Consider the following 25,242-nt stretch of genomic DNA (forward strand, 5'->3'; position numbering starts at 1 on the left):
CATATATGTTGGACTGTATGGGATGGTAATGATGTTGATGTGCATTCGGGACATTTCGGCTAGGTGTGCTTTTGCTGCACTTGCCAATCCCGCCAGTGAAATGATCATCTCGGAGTAGTCCTATTTGCAGCACACAAGTTTTATTGTGTCATATCTAGACCCGTTCTGTGTTCATGGCATGGTAAGCAGCATGACTGTATCTACATAGCTCATCTACATGAGACTTGGTTAACATACCTTGTGCTATTGTCATTTGTCATTGGATATGATTGCCCCTGGTGTGTTTTCATCATCAGTTACCAAAAAGGACAGTGCTATAATTTTATGACTTTAACCATGTTATCCTATCAAGATCATGTATTTGTTCATGCAAGCTGAAATCATGCAGCTCTCTTACGTTAGGCTAATGATAGGCATCAGTGAATCTCTATCATGCGTACCTCCATATGCCAATCAAGGAAGAGCATTGCTATTACGTGAGGTTTATAATTGAAACCTCTAATCTAGGCTTCAACCATAAACTCTTCATGAACTTCTCCCGGTAGTGGTCTTCATGAGATCTCTCTTTAGCCTTTATTTGTATGATTGTTTGGACGTCTAAGTCTTCATGAGATCTCTCTTTACCCTTTATTTGTATGATTGTTTGGGCAGGGCTCAATTTACTGCTATTTACGAATGGAATATCTGCCCCATATACAACACTCTCCACAGTCTGGGATTTTCTTTCCTACAGAAGAACACTAACTGCATCTCTGTTATTTCATTTTATACAAGAAGTGATAGACTTCTTTAAAGTTCTAACATAGCCACCTCTAAAATGGACTGCACTCATAAAGAGGCAGTGTGGCATTTTTGTCTTTGTCTAATGACTTCATTGTGGTGTTTACAGAGACACATGAGAATAAGGACTTCCACTATTCCTGTTGTCCCCTTAGCTCTGATTTGGATGCATGTTCTGTGGCACAATCTTTCAGAAAATTACATTCTGTTTAATTACTGTTAGAACTGGGATTTCTGGTTGGCTAAGGCTTGCGCCAAAGCCAGGCAGAAACCACCACTCTAGTCAAGGCAAGGGAGTCACACGCCAAGGTAACCCCTGCTCACCCCCTTGGTAGCTTGGCACGAGCAGTCAGGCTTATCCCGGACGCAATGGGTAAAGCATTAGCGCACGCACACAACAACATCCCAGGCACACCACAAAAGGGACTCCACACATGGTTATATAAAAATAACTTTTGTATTCTTAAAACACATCAGATAGTAATCACACAATATACATTGTGCCAACTGGCACAGGCAATATTCACAAGGGATTGTTTACACAGGACAGGGCCATGTGGGCTACTGTCAGGATCAACACTTAGCAGAAATTGGTACAAGAAAATAGATCATAAATCTACAACCAGTAACTACTGGTAATCACTGTACTCTAACGCAACCTGAAACATAAACTACATTATGTACGGTCACCTCCGGCGCGAATTACATTCAGCGCCAACCTCACCTGCATAAACACATTATGCAATCACTCATTAGTCTAAACACATTAGACCCTGTCTCCTAAGAATAACTCACATTTAGGGGCATAAAGCAGAGAGTGAAATATCATCTCACTAGCATAATCCATATTATGCTACACCACCTCATAATAATAAACCACAGTTTAGAGGTATAAAACACAGGGTGCGCAAAACATACTAAATGCACTACATTGCCTAGCACCACATCACTCTAGCACATAAATCCCATTTAAGGCCTTGCGTCCTATCCACAACCCAGCCCCCCTGGCCAACTGGCCATCTCACCAATGTCAGGGCGCGCTGCCAATGCAGCGCCAGTCAGGGGTGCGCCATCTGCGCAAGCCTAAACGTTGCAGCTGCCCACTACTTGCTGGGCAGCTCGGAACAAGAACAGGGTCTAAAAGCTGCTCTGGAAGGCCAAGGTAGGGTCGAAAAGGAGTGCAACTCACTCCTAGGTTCACCAAGAACAGGTCCCCTGAAAGAAAATCCTAAACGGTGCAGCTGCCCACTACTTGCTGGGAAGCTGGGAATCAACAAAATGCAACAGGGGCCCTCACTAGCCTCTCAGGACAAAGACTGCGCCAAACTGAGCCATCTGGCTCTCGAAATACACATTGCACACTTTTGGAGCCCTCTAGGCTCTGGAAGAACCTGTGCACCGCGTTGGAGCCCTCTGGCTATGAAATAAGCTCTTGCCCATCGTTGGAGCCCTCTAGGCTCTTAAATAAATGTGGTGCCCCTTGGAGCCCTCTAGGCTCTTACTAATAACTGTGCCCGGTGGGGCCCGTGGGCTCTAAACCGCAATGTCCCCTTGGAGCCTTCTAGGCACTAGAAATAATTGGGGCTGAGATTGAAGGGGGAGCGGCCCGCTGCCTCCGGGGCTGCTCCACTAGCCGAAGAAATGCCCCCGGGATCGCTGGAGCCTCGACAGGCTCTAAATAAAAATAATGTCCTCGCGCTGGAGTCCCTCACTGGGGACTCACAAGACAATGGCCCCCGTCTTTGGAGCAGCCCGCAACGGCGGACCCGCTCGGAACTGGAGCCTGGTTGGGACCGGCTCCACTGTCACACTCCCGGAGCCCCCCACCAGCCCTCCTTTACTCACCGGGCGGTTCTCGGAGGACTCCGGTCCTTTCTTCTTTGGGCAGTGCGTGCGGGGCTCTAGCGGCAGTCCGGGGCTCTTCCTCGCTCTCTGGAGCCCCGGGAAATAACGCGACAATCCTCTTTCAGGTCACAGGAGCGCAGGGTGGGCTCCCGTCCTCTTCTTGTTGTGACTTCTGCACTTCTGCTTCCGTCCAGCGGCCCGCCCATAACCAGGCGAGCTGCGGAATGGCGGCCATCGTTAAACGTGGCTCAGGCCGCAGCGGTGACTTCGCGGGGGCAGAGACGAGGGGTAGGCTCCCTCTGGATTTTATAAACACAAAGCAGGGTGGGCTCCTGCCGAATTAAGATACAAATAAGCGGGGTGGCACCCGCATGGAAGTTAGCCACGGCGGGGGAATCCCTACGTCGGGATCCCCTTGCAAACAATCGCAGCTCAGCGCTGCTAGGTAGAAACAGGAGCTCTTTTCCCTAGTGCAAAATACGGAGCCTTGGTGCCCCATAGACAGGCGCTCTGCAGGGGAATCCTAAATAAAGCACCCCCAGGGTGCCCAAAGTAGCAGAAGAAGTCCTGGGGCAAAGGAGGTGGAGCACAACAGCTCCCAACAAAGGAAACTCCTCCAGAAACCAAGTCCATCAGCAATCCAGGGGCCAGGCAGGGCCCAGGGAGGCAAGCCTATCCCTGTGCCCCAGCAGCAGCACGCCCCTGGTAGATTCAAGTGTCTGAACAAGAACATTTTACATGAGGTCACAGCCTCTTTTTATACACAGAAATCCTTTGTCTCCAAAGGTACAGGCAAGGGGCGAACCAGATACAACTGGTTCCTGAGCACTTTGTTTTGCTCAGCCCCTCTGCCTATTGACAGGGTGGGTCAGGGACATCAGACACACCACAGGGAGCGGAGCCAGCATTGTGGAGAGAAAGCCCAGCCCTATTCAGGGCCCAGGCGCAGCCCCTCCCTGCAATCAACATGCAGATCTCTCCATTCACCACTGGGGCAGACCCATCCTGACTCCAGGAGCCAGGCACACCAGCCAGCTCCATCTAATCACAAGCCAGCACATTAACTGCACAGACACATCAAATTCTAGAAGTTGCACTTCCACACTAGACACATTAAAGCCGCACACATCATTGCGCAGCATTCAATCTGACGAGTTCGCACATACCAAACTCGACCCTGCACTCCCCACACATCAGGAACTACCATGATCATACATATTCCCCATGCATTCCTATGGGAGTGCAGGTCAATCTCACACACGCACTCAGAGAGCGCACGCACTTTACACTGGACCACAGTGAAAAAGTGCGCAGAGACCTAAAATCACCAACACCAGGTTACAGAAACAGGCTAGGCAAAAGCAAAAAGTTTCGGGGTGAACCTGCCAAAAGGGCCGGGTCCAACACTTACCTAATAGATTTTGGAATATCTCCATTAGTTTACCCTGTCCTACCTGGGAAATGGGGCTTCTTCTCTTGTTCTGACTCCTAATGTTACCCTAACTGTAGATGCTTTTGAGTATCGCCAGGGCTCCCACAGTACGGCTCTTTGAGCCAAACACTTCTGGACTCTCCTTGCCAGATAAATGCCTATCAACTATAAAGAGCTCATATTATTTTTTCAGTTTCTGAAATGTTTCCCTCCTCTCCTCGGGGTTGGAAATTCTTCAAATTCTCACAGGCAGTAATGCAATGATTACCTTAATCAAAGAGGATGCAACTTGATTTAGCTCTCCGTACAGTCAATATATGGGCATGTTTCTGGATGAATAACAATTTCCCAATAGTTGCCCCTCTGCATGAAAAGAGAAATGTAGTGGCAAACTTACTTGGCACGCATGAGAGGTCAACAAGAATGAAAGTTTAATGTTGATGTTCTTAACTCTATCCACTAGACTTGGGGCTCCCCAAGTATTCATGTTTTTGCTTTAAAGAGCCACATTCATTGTCAAAGTTTGCATCACTGGGGTAAAAGGTTCTTAGTTGATTGTCTCCTACTGGATTCACTGTGATCTTCACACTTGTTCCCTCTAGTTCATCTTATTCTTGGAAAGTTGACGAAATCTTGTAATGCCATTCTAAATCTGATAGCAGTTTTTTTGCCTCACCAAATGTTAGGAGAGGAATGTCCCTGGCATATTCTACAGGTGTGAAGCTCTGCCCTAAATAACCCAATGAAAAACCAAAGGGAATAATGGACGGAGCGTTGACAATACAAACACTCACCCCCAGTCAACTGAACTGGGTTTAATCCATCACCGTTCTTTAGCTCACTCCGCCACCCCAGTTCAGACATGGCCATATGCAAATCAGTCTGACCCTGTGCCTCATGGGAACAGTCCAGCCCGAACTGCCAAGCCATATCTTCCCTGGACTGGAATCAAGCTTCCCAGGACCGGTTTCTGGCATTACAGCCGTCTTCAGCCGGTCTTGCTTGAATCCAGTGGCAAAGTGAGCAAGGGACTCACGTCTGAGCATTCCCTGCCAACTTCGGGCAAACAAAGAATAACCAAAGGGGATGATGGATGGAGCATTGACAATACAAACACTCACCCCCAGTCAACTGATCTGGGTTTAATCCATCACCGTTCTTTAGCTCACTCCGCCACCCCAGTTCAGACATGACCATATGCAAATCAGTCTGACCCTGTGCCTCATGGGAACAGTCCAGCCCGAACTGCCAAGCCATGTCTTCCCTGGACCGGAATCAAGCTTCCCAGGACCGGTTTCTGGCATTACAGCCGTCTTCAGCGGGGCTTGCTTGAATCCAGTGGCAAAGTGAGCAAGGGACTCACGTCTGAGCATACCCTGCCAACTTAGGACGAACAAAGAAAAACCAAAGGGGATGATGGACGGAGCGTTGACAATACAAACACTCACCCCCAGTCAACTGATCTGGGTTTAATCCATCACCGTTCTTTAGCTCACTCCGCCACCCCAGTTCAGACATGGCCATATGCAAATCAGTCTGACCCTGTGCCTCATGGGAACAGTCCAGCCCGAACTGCCAAGCCATATCTTCCCTGGACCGGAATCAAGCTTCCCAGGACTGGTTTCTGGCATTACAGCCGTCTTCAGCCGGGCTTGCTTGAATCCATTGGCAAAGTGAGCAAGGGACTCACGTCTGAGCATACCCTGCCAACTTAGGGCAAACAAAGAAAAACCAAAGGGGATGATGGACGGAACGTTGACAATACAAGCACTCACCCCCAGTCAACTGATCCGGGTTTAATCCATCACCGTTCTTTAGCTCACTCCGCTACCCCAGTTAGGACATGGCCATATGCAAATCAGTCTGACCCTGTGCCTCATGGGAACAGTCCAGCCCGAACTGCCAAGCCATGTCTTCCCTGGACCGGAATCAAGCTTCCCAGGACCGGTTTCTGGCATTACAGCCGTCTTCAGACGGGCTTGCTTGAATCCAGTGGCAAAGTGAGCAAGGGACTCACGTCTGAGCATACCCTGCCAACTTACGGCAAACAAAGAAAAACCCAAGGGGATGATGGACGGAGCGTTGACAATACAAACACTCACCCCCAGTCAACTGATCTGGGTTTAATCCATCACCGTTCTTTAGCTCACTCCGCCACCCCAGTTCAGACATGGCCATATGCAAATCAGTCTGACCCTGTTCCTCATGGGCAATGAAGGTAACAACCTAGGCAGTAATAAGGAGATTGCCCGCGTAATAGTGGCAGGACAAGGACAACCCACTTCCAGTTAAAAGCAAATTTTATTAAACACAATTCAAATAAACACAAATAGAATTATAAAGTTAAAACGCATTTCAACCAGGCAATTGTGGTACAAACGAGTTACAAATGACAAATTATAAAACAAATTATTTAAGAAAAAATTACACAAAGTTACAATAATTCATAAAAAACACATATAAGCTCTCTATAAGAAATGTATGAGTATTTTGTTGACGCGCGTTTCGACGGCCAGCGCCTTCTTCAAGACAGAAACTCAAAATACCTAAAATTTAAAATTACAGTTAGTGACAAAGAATACAAATTTAATTTTTCCTTTAAGGACAATAAAAACAATACATAATTAGAAAGTAGCATACAAAATAATGAACACTCATGAATTCATAAATGCAATACATTGTACTGGAAAGTGGGGAGGGTAGAGTCCTGTATTTATAGCAATCAACCCAAATTGGGGGAATAAAACACGGCCTTAATGCTCAAGTTAAAGGGGAACAATGCCGGGCAGGGGATAACCTAGGCAGGAGTGGTATGGCCAAGGCACAGTCAATGATCACTTATCCTTTGAATGATACAGGCATACATACCAGAGTAGAGAGAGAAAACGACTGGCATAAGTAACACCTGGACAGATATGTTAGATTTTATGCTTTATTAGCCTAACTCGGGCTGTTGATATTACATCAGGCTTACCTGTGCAATGAAAAGGTAGACCACGAAAGGAGCCTTAATGTGAACTAAGTCTCTCCTTCTATAATTAACATTTAATTACTTCAGGTTGTGAGTATATAGGAGGATTTATACTTACTTTCAGGCTAGCAGATGTGTGCAGATATATCAATTACGGCCCCAGTATACCACTTTAGATAAATTCACGATTGAGTTGGTCAAATAAACTTCTTGGTGTGTTGGAAAGGGATGCAGGGATCAGGCAATTCTCAAAGAGAAGAGCTGTAGAAAATAAGAATAGCCGGATGTCAGAAAAAATTGTAATGCTTATGTTTAGAAGTGGAGCGGCTGCTGTTGATGACATGCCTACCTATTCGGAAGGTTCCAATACCATCAAAAATAGACGATATATAGAGATACGATATGGAGCAAACTCCGGTTAAAAAAGCTGCACTGATGAAATGAGAATCTGTAATAAACTTAATAATAGCGTGTAAGTGAAGGGGAAAAGCCCAACAATAAGCCTCCTTACGTCAGTCTTTATAGCTATAGCCATGATACGATTTGCATACCGTATAAAGGTGGATATGCCTGTGAACCTTGATAGTGGTTGGACAGGATACACATTTGTGTGCAAAAACGATAAAAACTGTCAGTGCAGTTAAAAGCCCTAAAGGAATATCCACATTGATTCAGTGGAGCAATAAATGCGTGGGCATTAAATGGATTAATTTACGATATAAAGACCACTAGAATAGCACAGAGACAAACGTTACCTGAATTGATAAAAAATAACGCCACGCCTCCACAAACCTCACGGACAAAAATGTCAGCGCCTCAGTTCTCAGCTACAAACACGATGGCGCTGCAAAAATAGAAGAGTATGTGCTTTATTATTTTCGTACGTGGGTTTGGCGTTTTGCTTATTTATTTAAGAAAGACACTGTTGAACTGTGCATCAGATATGTATTATCTGTACTGATGAAACATCACGAGGTCACCTTACCTAAATTTTATAGTGGATGTTTCTTTAAGGGGGGTTCTGTATCAAACAATTATTCTCACTTCGAATGTTCCGGATATAACCAGTGACTGAAATATACAGACAAAATATTCACTTAAACTAACTCGCTCATGCGTGTTTAAGAGAAAGAATAAATACGGAGGTGCATGAACAAAAGTATCTCGAATGGCGAGAAGAGCATGCACGACATACCTGATAATAAAGACGTAGTATGTTTAAATGAGGACTGGCCGGACTCTACGGGCTTCACAAAGTTAAATTCACGGTCCAGTCCTGAGGCAAAGACAAAAGCGATATGCCGCCAAATTCATGTGGACGGAAACAAAAGTTTAAGTGAACCGTCGTACGCTCTACGGGAAAAGAAGTCACACGTACCTGAGGATGCGAAGCGTTCTGGCGTGTGGAGGCGGGCTAACAACACGAACGTGCTTGGAATGCACTCAAACGGCCTGTGTTGAGAAACCGGTTTCTGGCATTACTGCCATCTTCAACCGAGCTTGCTTGAATCCAGTGTCAAAGTGAGCAAGGGACTCACATCTGAGCATACCCTGCCAACTTAGGACGAACAAAGAAAAACCAAAGGGGATGATGGACGGAGCGTTGACAATACAAACACTCACCCCCAGTCAACTGATCTGAGTTTAATCCATCACCGTTCTTTAGCTCACTCCGCCACCCCAGTTCAGACATGGCCGTATGCAAATCAGTCTGACCCTGTGCCTCATGGGAACAGTCCATCCCGAACTGCCAAGCCATGTCTTCCCTGGACCGGAATCAAGCTTCCCAGGACCGGTTTCTGGCATAACAGCCGTCTTCAGCCAGGCTTGCTTGAATCCAGTGGCAAAGTGAGGAAATGACTCACGTCTGAGCATACCCTGCCAACTTAGGGTGAACAAAGAAAAACCAAAGGGGAGGATGGACAGAGCGTTGACAATACAAACACTCACCTCCAGTCAACTGATCTGGGTTTAATAAATAACCGTTCTTTATCTCACTCCGCCACCCCAGTTCAGACATGGCCATATGCAAATCAGTCTGATGCAATCATTATTTTACACAATAAATGCTCAAATTACCAAAGTACATTTTTCATTACAGCGCGGTCATATTTAGAATCAGTTAGAACCCCTTTCATTATACTCTTAACCTCCCACCATTCCTTTATTGAACAATGAATAAATTGAATCACCTTTGATCTTATTTTATCCAATGCAACATATTTGTGGGGAACTTAAAAAAAATCTGGAGCAATCCTAATTATCCATCATTCTTGCTTTTCTTATCTTTTCTACTGAAAACTTCTTGATTCAACACTGCTGTATTTACACACATCTAATTTGACATCCTTGTTCTTATTATTGATAATGGCTACTGTCTACTAGCTGACAATCTTGGCAATCTTAACTTAGTTCACTGATCAGTTAAATTTCAAATTCCCTTTCACATGTCCTTTTCTAAGTCCATATTATTTGGCAACTGACAAGACACACAGCTTGTTTTGTGATACTAGAAATAAAAATCTTAGTAACCCTGCCTCATGTATTTTGCCCTTCCAATGATCATGATGTAAGTTATTTAACTAACAACTACAACAAAATTACGTGTGGAACTATAAATGATGTCCCCACATTGAAGGCAGCAATAATTAAACAAAAGAAGTCTATTCCTTATAGTACTCTTAAGAATTTAATGAAGAAAAGACACATCTCAGAATGATGGAGCATGTATCACTACTTTTGAGAATCTAGAACATCTTTCCTCTTTCTGAAGAACATTCAAAAACATATTTTCAAACTTAATCAACTAAACTAAATCGACATGTATAAAATCCTAAATTAGTTGGTCTAAAAACATTATCTAAATAAAGAGTTTGAAACAGTTATATCAGTCACTGATCTCCCCTCATTTACCGTGAAAGAATCAGAAAAGAAATGCAAAGTATTTGCCACTTTCTGTGACCCCAAAATTAAAAAAATATGAAGGTGTCTGTACAATTGGTTTCCAACATTCTTCATCCCAACTGGTGTAGAAAATCAACTATTAACTGCTCTTAGAGGTATCCCCGACTAACCTTCTTAATATTACCCCCAGACTCAAGACCTTTTATAATTTTTCAGATATCATACTGGCTATTTGAACTAATGAACTGCTAATACATTATGTACCACACTGTTCCAAGTTAATCAATCTCTCCATCTGCCAGAGTGTGTTTCCAGACTGCCCTAAAGTTAGATAAGTCTGTCTTCTCTTAAATAAGCATGTCCTCAAACTGTAGTGACCGTAATATTGTCTGTCCAGTCTCTTGTCCCCCCCCTTTCTCATTAAAGTCCTTGATAGCTGGGTTCAGCATCCATGCCAGTAACCATATTGTCAATCTCCAGTCTGGTTTCCAAGCATGATGTGCCACCGATTAGCCAACTTGTAAATAATTGATGAATACTTCATCCTCCTGAATAATAGTGATTGTCTTTCACTCCACCTCATTTGATAGGTGATTTTATAAAATGCCACCTATCAGATTCTGATCCAAAATTTAAGGACCACATGGGCCTTGAAGAAAACACAAATTCGGAACATCTTTGAATCCCACCTCATAAATTAATTGCAGCACATCAAGGTATCCTGCTCATTCTCTTACCCTGTTTCCATTCAATAAGGTGTCCACCAAGGATCCCTTTTTCATATCCTCTACAGCCTTCATCTTATACCTCTGGGAGATGCTAATAAAAAATCCAGCATCTGACATCACCAGTGCTCTCATGCCATTCAACTCTATTTGAAGGTCTTCTATCCTGCCGACACCTGATTTTTGGCTAAGTGTAGACATGAACCAATCTTAGATCGTTTTAGGTTCACTCTGAATTAAACTGAGTTCCAAAGCATTTCATGGCACTGTCCTCTACACTGGTTCAAAACTGGCTTGGTGCTGTAAACATGAATGAATGTAACTGCAACCTTCTCAAACTCATGAATAATCTGTCCAACAAAGCCAATAATCATATCCACTATTCCAAGGGATTAAACCTTTTTTATCAGAAGTGGACATGCCATTCCAAAATAATCAACACCCATATCACTCCCTTAAAGACTCTTTCAATGCAGCTACTTGATTAATTGCTGGAAAAAGAACAGTTGAGGGAGAGAATGTTGAACAATGTCAAACATTCCCCCTAGTCCAGAGATCTGGATCTAAAGCCATGTTTTTTTGCTCCCCATGCCATTCAAGTTTAAACCAGCCATATGCAAATCAGACTTGACCCTGTTCCCCATGGGAGCAGTCCAGCCCAAACTGCCAGGCAAGGTTCTACCTGGACTCGAAAACAAGCAACCTAGGACCATTTTTTGGGTTTCAACCCTCGTCCGCCAGGCTTGCTTGACTCCAGTAGCATGGACAGCATAGGACCCACTTCTGCGCATACCCGTCCCACTTGGGATGACAAATGCAAAAACAACAATTGATGGACAGAATATTGAACAATTTCAAACATTCACACCAGTACAGAGATCTGGTTAAATCCCTAGTTTTTTTGCTCCAAATGTCATTCCAGTTTAAACCCAGCCTTATGCAAATTAGTCTTGACCCTGTTCCCCATGGGAACAGTCCAGCCCGAACTGCCAGGCAAGGTTCTCCCTTTACTGGAAAACAAGCATCCTAGGACTGGTTTCAGGGTTTCACCCCTCATCAGCCAGGCTAGCTTGACTCCAGTGGCATGGAGAGCACAGGACCCATGTCTGGGCATACCCGTCGCACTCGGGGTGACAAATGCGAAAAGTACAACCAGATCTGTTGACTGGGTTGAAAGTTTTGATTTGTTCTACATTTTGTCCATCAGTTGTGTGCCTTTTGCTTTCTCGCCTTAAATGTGCCGGGTATGCCCAGACGTGGAGCCCAGTCTCACTGTGCCATTGGATTCAAGCTGACCTTGCTGATGAGGGTTGAAACACCGAAACCGGTCCTTAAATGATGGTTTCTGGTCCAAGGAGGACCTGGCTTGGCAGTTCGGGCTGGACTGTTCCCAGGAGGAACAGGGTCAAGACTGATTTGCATAAGGCTGGGTCTAAACTGGAGTGGCGTGGTGAGCAAAAGAACAATGTATTTAACCCAGATCTCTTGCCTGGGGGTGAATGATTTGATTTGTTCTGCATTCCGTCCATCATTTCTGTGCCTTTTGATTTATGTATGGGACAGACCTCCTTTATTCTATTTATCACTGAGAGCTCGCTGTCATTATACCATAAAGTTATAAATTCCTTTTTACCTGAAAAAGATATTTAAGTTCTCTTTGCATGTTTAATTCTCTCTTCCTTGACATCCAGCTCGTAAACAACAATGGCTCTTTCTACGCACCTAACGTTTTGAACTCGGTTGACCCATCCATACTTTCCTTCCTTCAAAACGAAACTGCTTCTCAACTGTAATCGTATTTGCTATTCTCTCTAAATTACGGAGCCTGGTGTATGTTATGTCTCGATACCACCCTTTGTGGGGGGACTGCTTTTCGGGGACTGCTTTTCGTCTGCAGGGATCAAGATTTCTTTTGGAAGGATCATGTTTGTACCTTCATGTTGTGTTTTATATGTTTTGTCCATTTCATGTTTTCATGTCGAATATATGTCCATTTGCTTTATGTTGAATATACATGTGATGTGCTAGTACTGTACATTTGCACCTATGTGTTAATATTTCTCGCCCTATGCTCTTTATCGATTCAGATTTTGCATATATGATTTACATACTCTGTAATCAAACTATCGCTCTATGCCACTGATCTATGTAAAGCGTTCATGATACTTTTGAGCCTTGTCCATGAAAATGTGAAAAAGAAGCCCGCTATTCTAATGGCAGAGTTCCTGTTTCTTGCCGTTGCTATTTACTCAAAGACAAAAGGGAGCTTCGATCTCCACTGTAGTATCACTTGATATTAATTAAAATAGATGTTCTTAGTCTTGCATCAGTTTAATTCATGCCATCTATATTGCCATCAATTTTGTAGAAATTACACCGCAATATACACGTGTTTGCTTTGTATAGGGATATGCCAGTGAACCACAATGTATTCAAACACGTGCACAAAAGGTTTTAATCGTAGACCAAAAGTTCATCATGTAACAGTGCATTCCTCCTCATCTATACTAATGTATTAATGGTGCAATAACTTTCTCTGCACATTAAACTGTTTCTGTGCAAACAAAGTTTCTTGTGATTGCCGGCCAAATAAAGTACTTTGACCTCCTTGTTATTCGGCGCTGTAAATTATCTTAATTTTTTTTCACTAGGTTATTAATCCAAAGAAGAAAGCAAAAAAGAAAAAGTACATTAATTCTGGGACAGTAAGTGAGATCTATTTACGGTGATAATAAATCAAAATGTTCAATGCAGAATAATAGCTTCTTAAAAGTGGTGTGATATTTTAGTGTTGGTATTAAACCACATAGTTTATAGAAAGCACATTTTTAGGCAGTCATTGGCACAGCCAGTCGATCTTGCCTTTAAAAAGTGAGTTCTGATCTGATTGATAGCTTTGCCAATTCTTGCGCTATCGCCTATCTGGCATTTACTTTTGAGTTTATGCAAAAAAAGGTGAAAAAAAGACAAAACGGCTGCCCATCGCATGCATTAGCATTTGTTGGGACGTACGCATGCATGCGTCGTGACGCATAAGTGTGTACGCATTGTGATGAATGCACATGAATAGTCAAACACGGTTGTCATTTTGATTCTTAGATATCTGCCTTATGCTTACATGCACATGCATTGCCATTCATGCATGTATGTGCATCGTGAAGCATGCACATGAATATGTCCACACTATGTTGAGTGGTCTTTTGTTTTTGCTTTATTGCTATAAAATGGCTGACAACCATTTCGGAACGGAATGGTGAACTAAAAATAAAACACAGTGTATAAAGCACTTAAAAGTGGCACGAGGATCTCATCGGGATCACACAGATTAAGGATGTCTGGGGAGGGGGCACGGTTCACACATTTCAATTTTTTCAGCAGCAGTACCACTTGCACGACCGGGAACACTACTGCTACTTTCAGATTAGCCATGCACTGCGCGCACATATTCCCAAAGATGCGACGCTTCCCGATGCCTCCCCCCTTGAAAACCGGGTGCTGGATGGTCATCTCCCTGAGAAGACCATCTCTTTTTAATTTACAGTAAACTCATAAATAATATGGAGGATCCCTTGACCCTTATTAAAGCGCACTGGAGTGAGGATGGGCTGGAATTTGATAAGGAGGAATGGAGGGAGGCGGTCTCCTCTCCGCGGGAGGTAGCGATACAGATGCAGCTCAGACTAGTGCATTTAAAGATTTTGCACAGGACATATGTTACGGGCCGAGTTTGATCCGTATGGGCCGTTCGGAGAGTGGGGAGTGCAGGAGGGGATGTGGAGAACTTGGAACGTTTATGCATATTTTGTGGCACTGCACTGGGGTACAGACGTACTGGGGGAAGATCCACGATAAGATGCAGGAGGTCCTGGGGGTGGAGATGAGGCCTGAGGCACGCAGGTGTATCCTAAATGTTTGGGAGCCCACAGATCTGAGTAAGCACAGGAAGCAGTGGGCGACACTAGCATACATGATAGCAAAGTTGCCCAGCTATGGGGGGCATGCCAGTCGCCCCGAGTGGAGAAATGGGAAGATGATTTGGACTGGTGTATGTTTCGGGAACGCGCGGTATATGCGTCTAGGGGATGTCCGGCAAAGTGGGGGAGGATTTGGGAGGCTTGGAATCACTACCGTGGAGATATCTGTGAGCATCCGGTGCACCAAGAGGATGAAGAGGTGCACGAACCCCCCTGATCCTTATTTACAATTTTGTATTGTTACTTCTGATGTATGGAAAGAAATTATGAAACTTACAACAGTTTAACTGTCACCTGATGTTTTTTTCTTAATAATGTTTAATAAAAAGATTTTCAAAAAACAAAAAAGTATCACGAGCAGCTCTTCACGCAATAATTACACTCCACGCTGTTCTTGAAGCGTAAAAGGCCATTTATTAGGACAGGTTGTAAAGACAATACTTTAACAAAAACATAAAGTTAAACTCTAAACAATCCCCACCTCAAAACATTTCATTCTTCATCCATTCTCCTCTCACTTTTTCTGCACACTTCCCGTTCCCCTCTGTAACCTCTTCCAACTCTTCATTCACCTCCTCGCTTATCTTTCAACATCCTCTCCTGTATCTCCACCCAACGCACTCTTGCATCTCACACACCCCATCATTCACTTGTTTCTCCCCCCCCCCTCGGAGGGGAGGGTGCACCCGTCCGAGACTCCCCACCCCTCCAAAATACTGCCAACCAGGTAACCCCCGTAGGGCGGTTACCTGCCCCACCTCTCTCTGCCATGCACCTTCTGCCCTCACTCTTTTGTTTCCCTACAACACCAGAAAGATTAATTCCACAACTTTCTTAACACGCCCCACATCTCCATCATATAATACGCGTTCCCCAATTGCGAATGGTGTATGCCATTGTCCCTAAAAAGCAAAGGCTCCTCCAGTCGTAGCACAACGTGACCAATTAATTTGATGTCCTTAGAGGCCCAAAATTCTCTCATTGCCCGGTTGAGCTTCCTGCATGCTTTCTCAACTGCCGCCGGCTTCACTGCGCCTTTCCACACTTTACGCGTACAAACTCGCCCAAACAATGCTTTTTCCTGCCATATTTCTTTTCGGGACCTCCAGATCCCTCTGCATCTGCTGTAATAGTGCCAATCCTGACAGACGTATCAAGTAATTTTCCCCCTGATGCAGGACCAACACATCCGGGCAACCTCTTTGCGGAATCATTCTTGTCAGCCAGGGCAACAAGGTCCCCGAACCAATCCCTCAATTACCCCACCAATGCACTTCATGGTGGCTGCTCTTCAGACCAATGTTATGGCTGTAGACGTGACGATCTGCACATCTGGCTGCCCAAGGTACGAAAGAGTGTCCAACAATACAGGTAACCGTCCTGGCCCCTGGACCCCCCACACAACCTATGACAAGAAAAATATGTTAGACCACACATTGAGACTATCGTCCTTAGGTGCCACACGCAATCCCCCTCTGCCCCTAACCCATCTCCCCTTATTTGTGCACATATCTCTCACAGCACCTGGACTCCATCTCCCAATCTGACATATCCTGTCCCATGACCAGCCCAGCCGTGCTGCCGCTGTAGCTGCTCCAACGTTAAAGGAGTGTGTGCAGTTCCTAGCATGGTCCTTACCCACTCGCTGTAAAGCCATGTGCAGTACCACCCATAACTGGAAAGCTGTCACTTTCTCCCCGGACGTGTTCCAAAAGATTTTGCCAGACATCTTCCCTGACCCACCCAAGAAATTTCGCCATTCTTGCACTGGGCACACACCGACACAACCAGTCTCATTCGAAAACCCCCATTTTCCCCTACCCGCCTGGTCCATTTTTTAATGCCCCCGTCAAATCCCCATCCAGTTGTATTGCTGCATATGTTCTGCCCATCCGCCCTTTTGTTCCTAACTGGTCCAAAACCAGAAACGCCCCTAAAAACATCCACAGCATGTATAGCCGCAAAACTGAAACCTCGTATCCATCATAACAACAAGTAGGCAAAACCCCCAACAACTTCTGTAATAGTTCAAAAGTAATGGCCTCCCTGGGTGCTCCCCCAACCCCTCCCCCACTCCTGACCCCAACCTTTTAGCATCCTACTTAGTATCTCATCTTTTGCCGGGTCAAAGCCAGCATACAACTGACATTAAAAAGAAATCCCAGACAACTGCCCGGCTATCGTCTTCTGCCACAAACCGTTTTCAATACAACTGAGAACAAAACGTATAACTCCCTGCTCAGTGTCCTGACGTGACATATTCCATGTATCTTTGGTCCAGCCTAAAATCAATCAAAATTCAGCCAAAGCCAGCCTGTAGTTACGCCTCGTAGATTTCGCTAGAGGCCATCCGGCAGCTCTGTCTTGCATGCATCCTCTCCAGGTGCCAGTCGTTGGAATCGCTGCCACTGCGAACGAAACAAAGCATCCGCAGTGTCATTACTTGCCCCTGGGACATGCTTCGCCCGAAATACTACATTCAATTGCAGGCATTTCAGCATGAAACTACGCAGCAGCCGCAAGACCCTCAAGTCCTTTGCTTTCTTATTGTTCACTAGCTCTAGTACCGTCATGTTGTCGACATGGAACAGCACTGACCTATTCTAGAATTCTGGGCCCCACACAGCCAAAGACACCAGCAAAGGAAAAAACTATAGGAAAGCTATACTCCTCCCTTGCTGTACCCAATGTCGTGGCCATTCTTCAGCGCACCATCGGCCAGCCCAAAAAAAAAGAAAAACAAGCCCCTGCTGCCTCAGAAAAGATTTGAACTTGCCATATCGTCCTGTCCTCTACAAAGTCCAACGATACTCCATTAAAGTCCATCAAAAATGTCTGCCATATTCTCAAATGTGCCCTGACTCCCATTGAAATCCTGACTCTGTGATGTGGTGGCACTGCCCCAGACATGGCCATACCAAGGTGTCGGCAAAACGTCCTCCCAGCACTCACCACCCGGCAAGCAAAATTCAAGAAACCCATAAGTTGTTGCACTGTCCTCAAATCGATCTTCTTTTCACCAATCAACGCTAACATGAAAGTCTGTATTTGAAGCACCTTCCCTGCGAGCAACCGGGCCAACTACAGGACCGAGTCCAGTTCGATGCCTAGGAACGTCAATCTACTGCTGGGCCCAGCTGTTTTCTCCTGCTCCAACGGAACCCGAAAAAGCTTCACCATGGCCTGAAACTGTTGTAAAACACTCCCGCATTCTCCTGACTGTCCTCTGCCAATGAACAAGAAATCAAGGTAGTGTGATACCTCCCGATGACCACTTATCTTCGTAAAAGCCCACTGCAGAAATGTGCTGATCATCTCAAACAAAGCGCAAGAGATCGCACACCCCATTGGCCAGAACCTTGTCTACCTAAATGGCCCCCTTAAGCTGCATCCCCAGCAACTTCGCCGCCACGACTTCAGGTAACTCTCTGGCCGATTTCACATTTTCTGCCCACCTTCTTTCCCTAGGACCTTGGTAACCAACCCAGAAACCTTCATCAAATCCCCATTGAATCCTTAATGCAGCTTCTCTATATGGGTACTTCGAGGGCCCCGGGCCCATGGCCTCAATCCTAACCGGGGTAGGAGGCCTTTGGCCTAACCTGGCCTCTACCTTTAGTGGCCCACCACTGCTCTGAGTGGCCAAGGTAAAACACTGTGTGAGTGCATATCTTCCCCCACATTTGAATAATTTGTGTTTGAATTTGCAGGGGTATCTTGAACAGTAACCTTTGTTGTAGTTCCATCAGGCTCCTGTGTTCCCTCCCCCTTGCTTAGGTGGATTACTTGTGTTTCCTGCAGTAACGCTACTACCTCCCGCCCCGGCCAGGGCGGGACGTGCCGGAAAAGACCCATACGTCACCGATGACATCCACTGCATCCACAGTTCCTGGTCTACCTCTCCCCATGCTTTATCTGGGTTAACACTGATGCGGGCCCTCGACTCTTCATCGTAGCTTAACCTTGCAAACCCCCCAAAATGCATCTGTGCCTTCCGGATGATGTCCATGTATGTCAATAACGCTTTGGCCCTATCAAGATGCTTTTCACAATAAATACTGGCGTAAATCAGAAAAGCTGAGATCCATTTTTTCATGTTAACTGGAACTCTGTGCCTCTTGGTCAGCTCCCACTCTTCTTTTTTTTACCCTTCTTTCGCCTCTATCTCTCTATGAAATAGTTTGAAAACATCCATGTATTTGTGCCGCCACATTCTGCTTCTCGTTCTATCTGATAAATGAGGCCCTAACAGCATAGCCAAACCCATATAAGGGAGCTTCTTCTGATGTTTGTCCTCTTTTGTCTCGCCCTTCCCTTCTAATACCTCCATTTTATCTGTCTGTACACTGGCCACCACCAAGTGTTTAAGCTGCCCCCCAAGTCGCCCTCACCTGTCATGCTGTCCTGATCCGTCCCCTTAGTGCCCGTCTTCTTCTGGCTCACTGCCTTCGTCTTGCCTTTGGCCGCACTTGCCTCTTGCAAAACACCAATTTTCTTCATTGTCGCTCCCCGGCTGCCCTCCCCCACATGCGTCAACTCATCATCCTCATCATCTCTCACTTATCCAGTATTATGGGTGTCTTTCATAGATTCAGATGCATGAATCATTCCCCGTCGTCGAGACGGGAGTCTCCGCTACATAGAAAAGTAATGTCCTATAGACATACATAGAGAAAAGTAGGTCTAAGGGCCTTGCCTTAGCAGCCTATCTATGTCCTTTTGTAAAAAGGACCAAACTCCAGAAGGTAGCCAATCAGCTACCACCTCCCTCTAGAACCTTCCTGTCAGGAGCCTCAGTCTTTCAGATTTTTTACCGCACGTTGTGCTAGGGAGTCTCCACCTGAGTTCTCCTCAGGTTTCCTAGTTTTATCTCTTTTCTTCTCAGAAATTGGATATTTCCTTCATTTATACACCATGGCTGAACAACAGAAGAAGGGTCTCTTCAGAGCTTGCTCTTCTTGTGATAAGAAGAGGCTCCACGTTGACGATAAGCATGAAACCTGCTTATACTGTCTTTATCCTGACCATTCTCCTAAAGAGTGTAGAATTTGTAGAACATTCTCTACAAAAACACTAAAGGACAGAGAAGGCCGGCTGCTCCTCTGGTTAAACAGGCTGAAAACCAGAGAGGACCTGGAATCTTCTGAGGACGGTGAGATGGCTTCAGTTTCTTCTAAATTATCCTTGAAGAGGCCAAGGGTTGCTTCCCCTAGCTCTACAGACGTTCCTCCTAACAAGACTACTAAAAAGTCTTCTGAGGCAAGATCTACAACGTCTGACAAGGAGGTTCCTGCCTTCAAGATTTTGTCGACGATTACCTCAGCACTGAAGAAGACTGTGTCTACAGTCTATGTTTCCACATCGACGACGACGGTGTCGACGACGATGGCGTCGACAGCATTCTCAACGACGACGACAACTCCATCGTCGACGGTGGGTAAGCCTGTACCGTCGATTATCCTCATTACAAGACCCTCGACGAAGATCCCGTCGACGACGACATCAACGTCGACGACGAAGCCGAAACCGACGAAGCAGTCGACGAAGACGCCCTCGTCGTCAAGCGTACCGTCGTCAAAGTCTCCGACGTCAGTGAAGACATTGTCGACGATGAAGACAGCGTCGATGAGCGCACCATCTACGACTGAGCCGTCAACGAAGGTACCGTCGACGTGGATACTGTCGACGAAAACTCCACCGACGAGCGCGCCATCGACAATGGAACCGTCGACGAAGGTACCGTCGACGAAACCATCATCGTCAACAATTAAAACTCAGTCGTCTACGACACCGTCGACGACGCCATCGTCGACCCCCTGGAAACAATCGGACTTGATTTCTCCGTTGTCAGCTGCCAGCCAGCCGCCTACAAAAAAGAGCACGAAACAACCTATAACCCCTGATTTAATATCTCCAAGTAGGGTGCAAAAGCTACCCCGTCACAAACATTACAGGACAAGGAATCAGATGAAGACCAGTACGGACAGGACAACAGTCATTCGGATCTCATAGTAAAGTGCCAAAGCACCGATGAAGAGGGAGATGAGATGGTTTATACAGAAGAGGCTGAGCATTCGCATGTCCAGACAGAGGTTACACCTATGGTATGCCTTCTGGTGTCTATAGTTTCAGACTTACGGTTCTTAATCCAAGACTATAAGCAGCGCTTTCCTGAACAAACCACTGCCCCTTCAACAGAAGCTAATCCAGTTACATCTGGACCGACACCATCCTCACGTCCTAGACCATCACCCTTGGTGATCCGTCAGGAAAGAGAACCAGTGCACAATGTCCCGTCTTCTGACGGAGAAGTCGAAGAACCAGAAGAGGGAGAGGTTCGGGACGACCAGTCCGACCATAGGGATGATGAGGACTTCATCGCTCCATCTCCGGGCACTCCTGAACCCACTACCTCGGACTCACTGCCAGTGGACATTGGCGGATTTCACAATTTGGTGGGGAGAGCGGCCACGAGATTCCATATGAAAATGGAATCCCATGAAACAGACTGCTTCCTATATGATTTTAAAGACCCTGTCAGGAAAACAACAAGATCAATTCCTATCAATGAGCACATATGGGAACAGGGAAAGCAGCTGATGCAGACACCAGCCTCGGTCTCCGCAATAGTTCCACGGCTGGACAAAAAATATAAGGCACCAACAACAGCAGCAGCCTGCCTTACTGGGCATCCCAAACCAGATTCTGTTGTTACCCAGGCAGCACAAAAGAACTCGAGGAATCCGGCATCCCCATTGTCAGCTCCACCGGACAAAGAGGGCAGGAAGCTTGACAGTATTGGCAAACGCTTTTCCACCACGTCGGCCATGACTGTGAAAGTGGCTAATTCCATTGCGCTACTAGGCCGATACAATAGGCAATTGTGGGAGGATATTGCCCCGTATCTGGCGGAACTACCAGATAACTTAAAAGAGGAAGTACAATCGCTCCTTAAGGAAGGCCAAACATCGGCATCAGAAATTATCGATTGTGCCATAGATGTGGCTATGTCCGGCTTCAGACGGCTAGCATGGGGCCACGGTCTTGCGAAGGCAGGGGTGCCTTAAAGCTACATCCTTTCGCCAAGAGGTCCAAACCAAGGTACTGGACATGCACTACGACGGCCAACACCTTTTTGGGGAAAAAATCGATGAGGCCCTGCAAACGATCAAAGATACGGACACGGCACGAGCGCTGGGCACATTTCAGTTTAAGAACCAGTCCTTTCGAGGGAGCAGAGGTAGAGGTCAATCCTCTTACAGGGGTTCTTACCAGAGCAAATCCTCATATTCCTATAACCAAGAAAGATCGCAATATCAACAGCGACAACAGCAACAAGGTCGTCAGAACTCGTATGGAAGGTCTAACTACAGGGGAAAAAATCACAGGAAAATCGCTGGCGGACGCCAATGACCTTTTCCAACAGCCGGTCCGTCCACAATTTCATTTTTTCAAACTTGGAGGAAAACTAACACACTTCCTCGACAATTGGAGATCAATTACAACGGATCGGTGGGTGCTCCAATTGATCCAATTCGGACATTCGTTAGAATTCAATTCAATTCCCCCAACTACTCCTCCTCGCAAGCTTCAACACAGGCGTCTACGATTACTCCTTCAAGAGGTCTCTTCAATGTTGAAGAAAGGAGCAATAGAGCGAGTACCAGCAGCTCATAGAGGAAAGGGATTCTATTCCTGCTTCTTTCTAATACAAAAGAAAGGGAAAAAATGGAGGCCCATCTTAGACCTCAGGGCACTCAACACATTCTTAAATAGTCAATCGTTCCGTATGGTGACTATCCAAGAGATCTTGGGGTCACTAGAGGAAGGAGACTTTATGACGTCTTTAGACCTGCAAGACGCATACTACCACATCCCTATTCACAAAGGCCACAGGAAATTCCTCAGATTTGCAGTGGCAGGTCAGCACTATCAATTCTGTGTCCTCCCATTCGGCCTCAAGTCGGCACCCAGAATTTTCACCAAGTGCCTCTCCCCAGTGGCAGCCTTCCTACGTCAGCAAGGACACCAAGTCTTCCCATACCTGGACGACTGGCTGGTAAAAGCAACATCTTGGAAAGGCGCAGTCAAGTCTTTGAGCGCCTGTCTCAATCTTTTCCAGCAACTGGGTCTGACACTCAATCACGAGAAGTCAACCTTACAGCACTCCTGAGTTCTTACCTTTCTCGGGGCGACACTAGATACGGAATGTTCAAAAGCATTTCCATCTCAGGAAAGGAAGCACAAGCTCATCACTCTGGCCACCGCAGTTGCCTCGAGAAAAACTTTGCTGGTCCGTACTTTCAAGTCCCTCCTGGGGATGATGTCCTCATGTATCCTGCTTATTCCACACTGTCGGCTCAGAATGCCCCCTCTGCAGGAAGCGTTGACCAGGCAATGGACTCAGAGTACAGGCTCTTTCGAGGATCGCATTGTGATAACACAGCAAATGTCCAAGGCCTTGCTATGGTGGAGGTCGTCCAAAAACCTCTCGCAAGGACTAACATTCCTGCTGCCTGCAGCACCACACGTGATAACTACGGATGCCTCCCTGGAGGGTTGGGGAGTGGTCCTTCAAGAGCTGCAGATCAGCGGCAAGTGGACGGACCAGGAAAAGCAGCTCCATATCAATCTCCTAGAGCTGAGGGCAGTTTTTCTATCTCTGCAGGCTTTCCTACCACGCATCCAGAACTCCCCAGTGCTTGTCAGGACCGACAACACTACGACAATGCACTACCTGAACAAACCGGGAGGAACGCGTTCGCTCACACTATCTCGCGAATCACAGAAAATCTGGAACTGGCTTGTGCTCCACAGTATCACGCTGTCAACTGAGTATGTCCCAGGCAAGGACAACATCATAGCAGATGCTCTAAGCAGAGAGAGATCGCTGGCCCACGAATGGGAGCTAGAACAAGAAGTGCTGGATCACATCTTTTCAGAATGGGGAACACCGCAGATCGACCTTTTTGCCACCTGGGAGAACGCCAAATGCTGCAACTTCGCAAGTTGGCATCCCCAACTGTGGTCCCTCGGAAATGCATTTTCCATCGCATGGCGCAACGTGTTTGCGTACGCATTTCCGCCATTTCCCCTGATACCAAGAGTCCTCCGAAAAATGAAGACAGAACACTGCCCCGTTCTGGCCGAGGCAGCATTGGTTCACGGACCTCCATCGCCTCTCAGTCCACCCGCCAATCCGTCTGGGCCAACATCCGTCCCTGCTCACGATGTCCAACGGCCAGGTACAGCACCCGAATCTGAAATCTCTCAGATTATCGGCTTGGCTCCTGAGTACCGAGAGTTCTGTCAACTAGACATTCGGCAGGAGTGCAAAGATGTCCTCGCAAAAGCAAGAACAGAGAGCACAAATAAGACCTATTCGTTAAAATGGAAACGCTTTTGCATTTGGTGTAAGGACAAAGATCTACATCCCTTTAAGGCTACTCTGGAGCAGTTACTACCATATCTGCTACACCTGGCACAGGCGGGACTTGCGCATGCCTCTGTCAGAGTACATTTGGCAGCAATTTTTCGCTTTACAAGAACTTCAAAAGGACCCTCTCTCTGGTCACACAGGTTAATAAAACAATTCCTTAAGGGGCTTTACAGATCCTTTCCTCGCCCACGGAGAGTTCCACCAACATGGCATCTTAATGTGGTCCTCAACCAGTTGGTGAAGAACCCTTTCGAGCCTATTCACAGAGCAGATGTCAAATGCATCTCCTGGAAAATGGCCCTTCTTTTGGCCCTGACCTCAGCAAGAACGGTCAGCGAACTACAGGCTCTTTCAATACAAAATCCCTTCATGCAGTTCAAGGAAGACAGTGTGGTTTTAAGAACTAACCCTCGATTTATTCCTAAGGTCCCGTCGGACTTTCATTTGAATGAACCTCTAGTCCTCCGATCTTTCTTCCCAAATCCAAGCACTGCAGCAGAAAGATCTCTGCACTCTTTGGACCTGAAGAGGTGTCATAAATTTTACCTCGACAAGACAAAACATTTTAGGAAAACGAACCAGCTTTTCATCGCTTTCAGTAGACCAAGAAAAGGCATGCCGCTTTCCAAGCAAAGTATTTCACGATGGATATCTTAGGCAATTGCATTTGCCAAGACAAAGCAGGACCCCGTTACACTCCAAAGTAAGAGCTCATTCTACAAGAGCTGTGTCCACATCGGCAGCACTCTTTGCGGGGGTGCCAATATTGGACATTTGTAGGGCAGCGACCTAGAATTCGCCGCATACCTTCACCAGGCACTACTGCCTGGATACGGAACTGCTGCAGGATGCAGCAGTAGGCCAGGCTGTGCTTCGCCATCTATTCCAGTGAGGTGAGACTTCCTCCTTCCCACCATCCTTTGCTGGTATGCACATTTATTTACTTATTTCTTGTTACTTGTTGATGGCTTTTAGTCGTATGATATGTATTATCTCAGACTACTGTATGCTGTTCCATCAGAAATGTGCATAATGTACTGCTTACTACTCTGATTCAGGCATGTGAATCTATGAAAGACACCCATAATACTGGATAAGAAATGCGTTACTTACCTGTAACTGCAGTTATCCAGTATTGGTGTCTTTCATGGATTCACATGCAACCCTCCCGC

At 46.0% G+C, this 25,242-nt stretch overlaps 1 protein-coding gene across 3 annotated transcripts in view; it reads left to right on the plus strand.

Moving 5' to 3' along the window:
• CPNE8 (copine 8) overlaps nucleotides 1-25,242 on the plus strand; it is a 990,278-nt gene that overhangs the window by 668,596 nt on the left and 296,440 nt on the right. For all 3 annotated transcript variants that reach the window (XM_086967237.1, XM_086967238.1, XM_086967242.1), the window contains one exon: nucleotides 13,309-13,362. In XM_086967237.1, coding sequence (XP_086823363.1) covers nucleotides 13,309-13,362 — 54 coding nt within the window. The remainder of the gene's footprint in view (nucleotides 1-13,308; nucleotides 13,363-25,242) is intronic.

This window comes from Lissotriton vulgaris, chromosome 1_1 (genome assembly GCF_964263255.1).
Source record: "Lissotriton vulgaris chromosome 1_1, aLisVul1.2, whole genome shotgun sequence".
NCBI classification, from domain to species: domain Eukaryota; kingdom Metazoa; phylum Chordata; class Amphibia; order Caudata; family Salamandridae; genus Lissotriton; species Lissotriton vulgaris.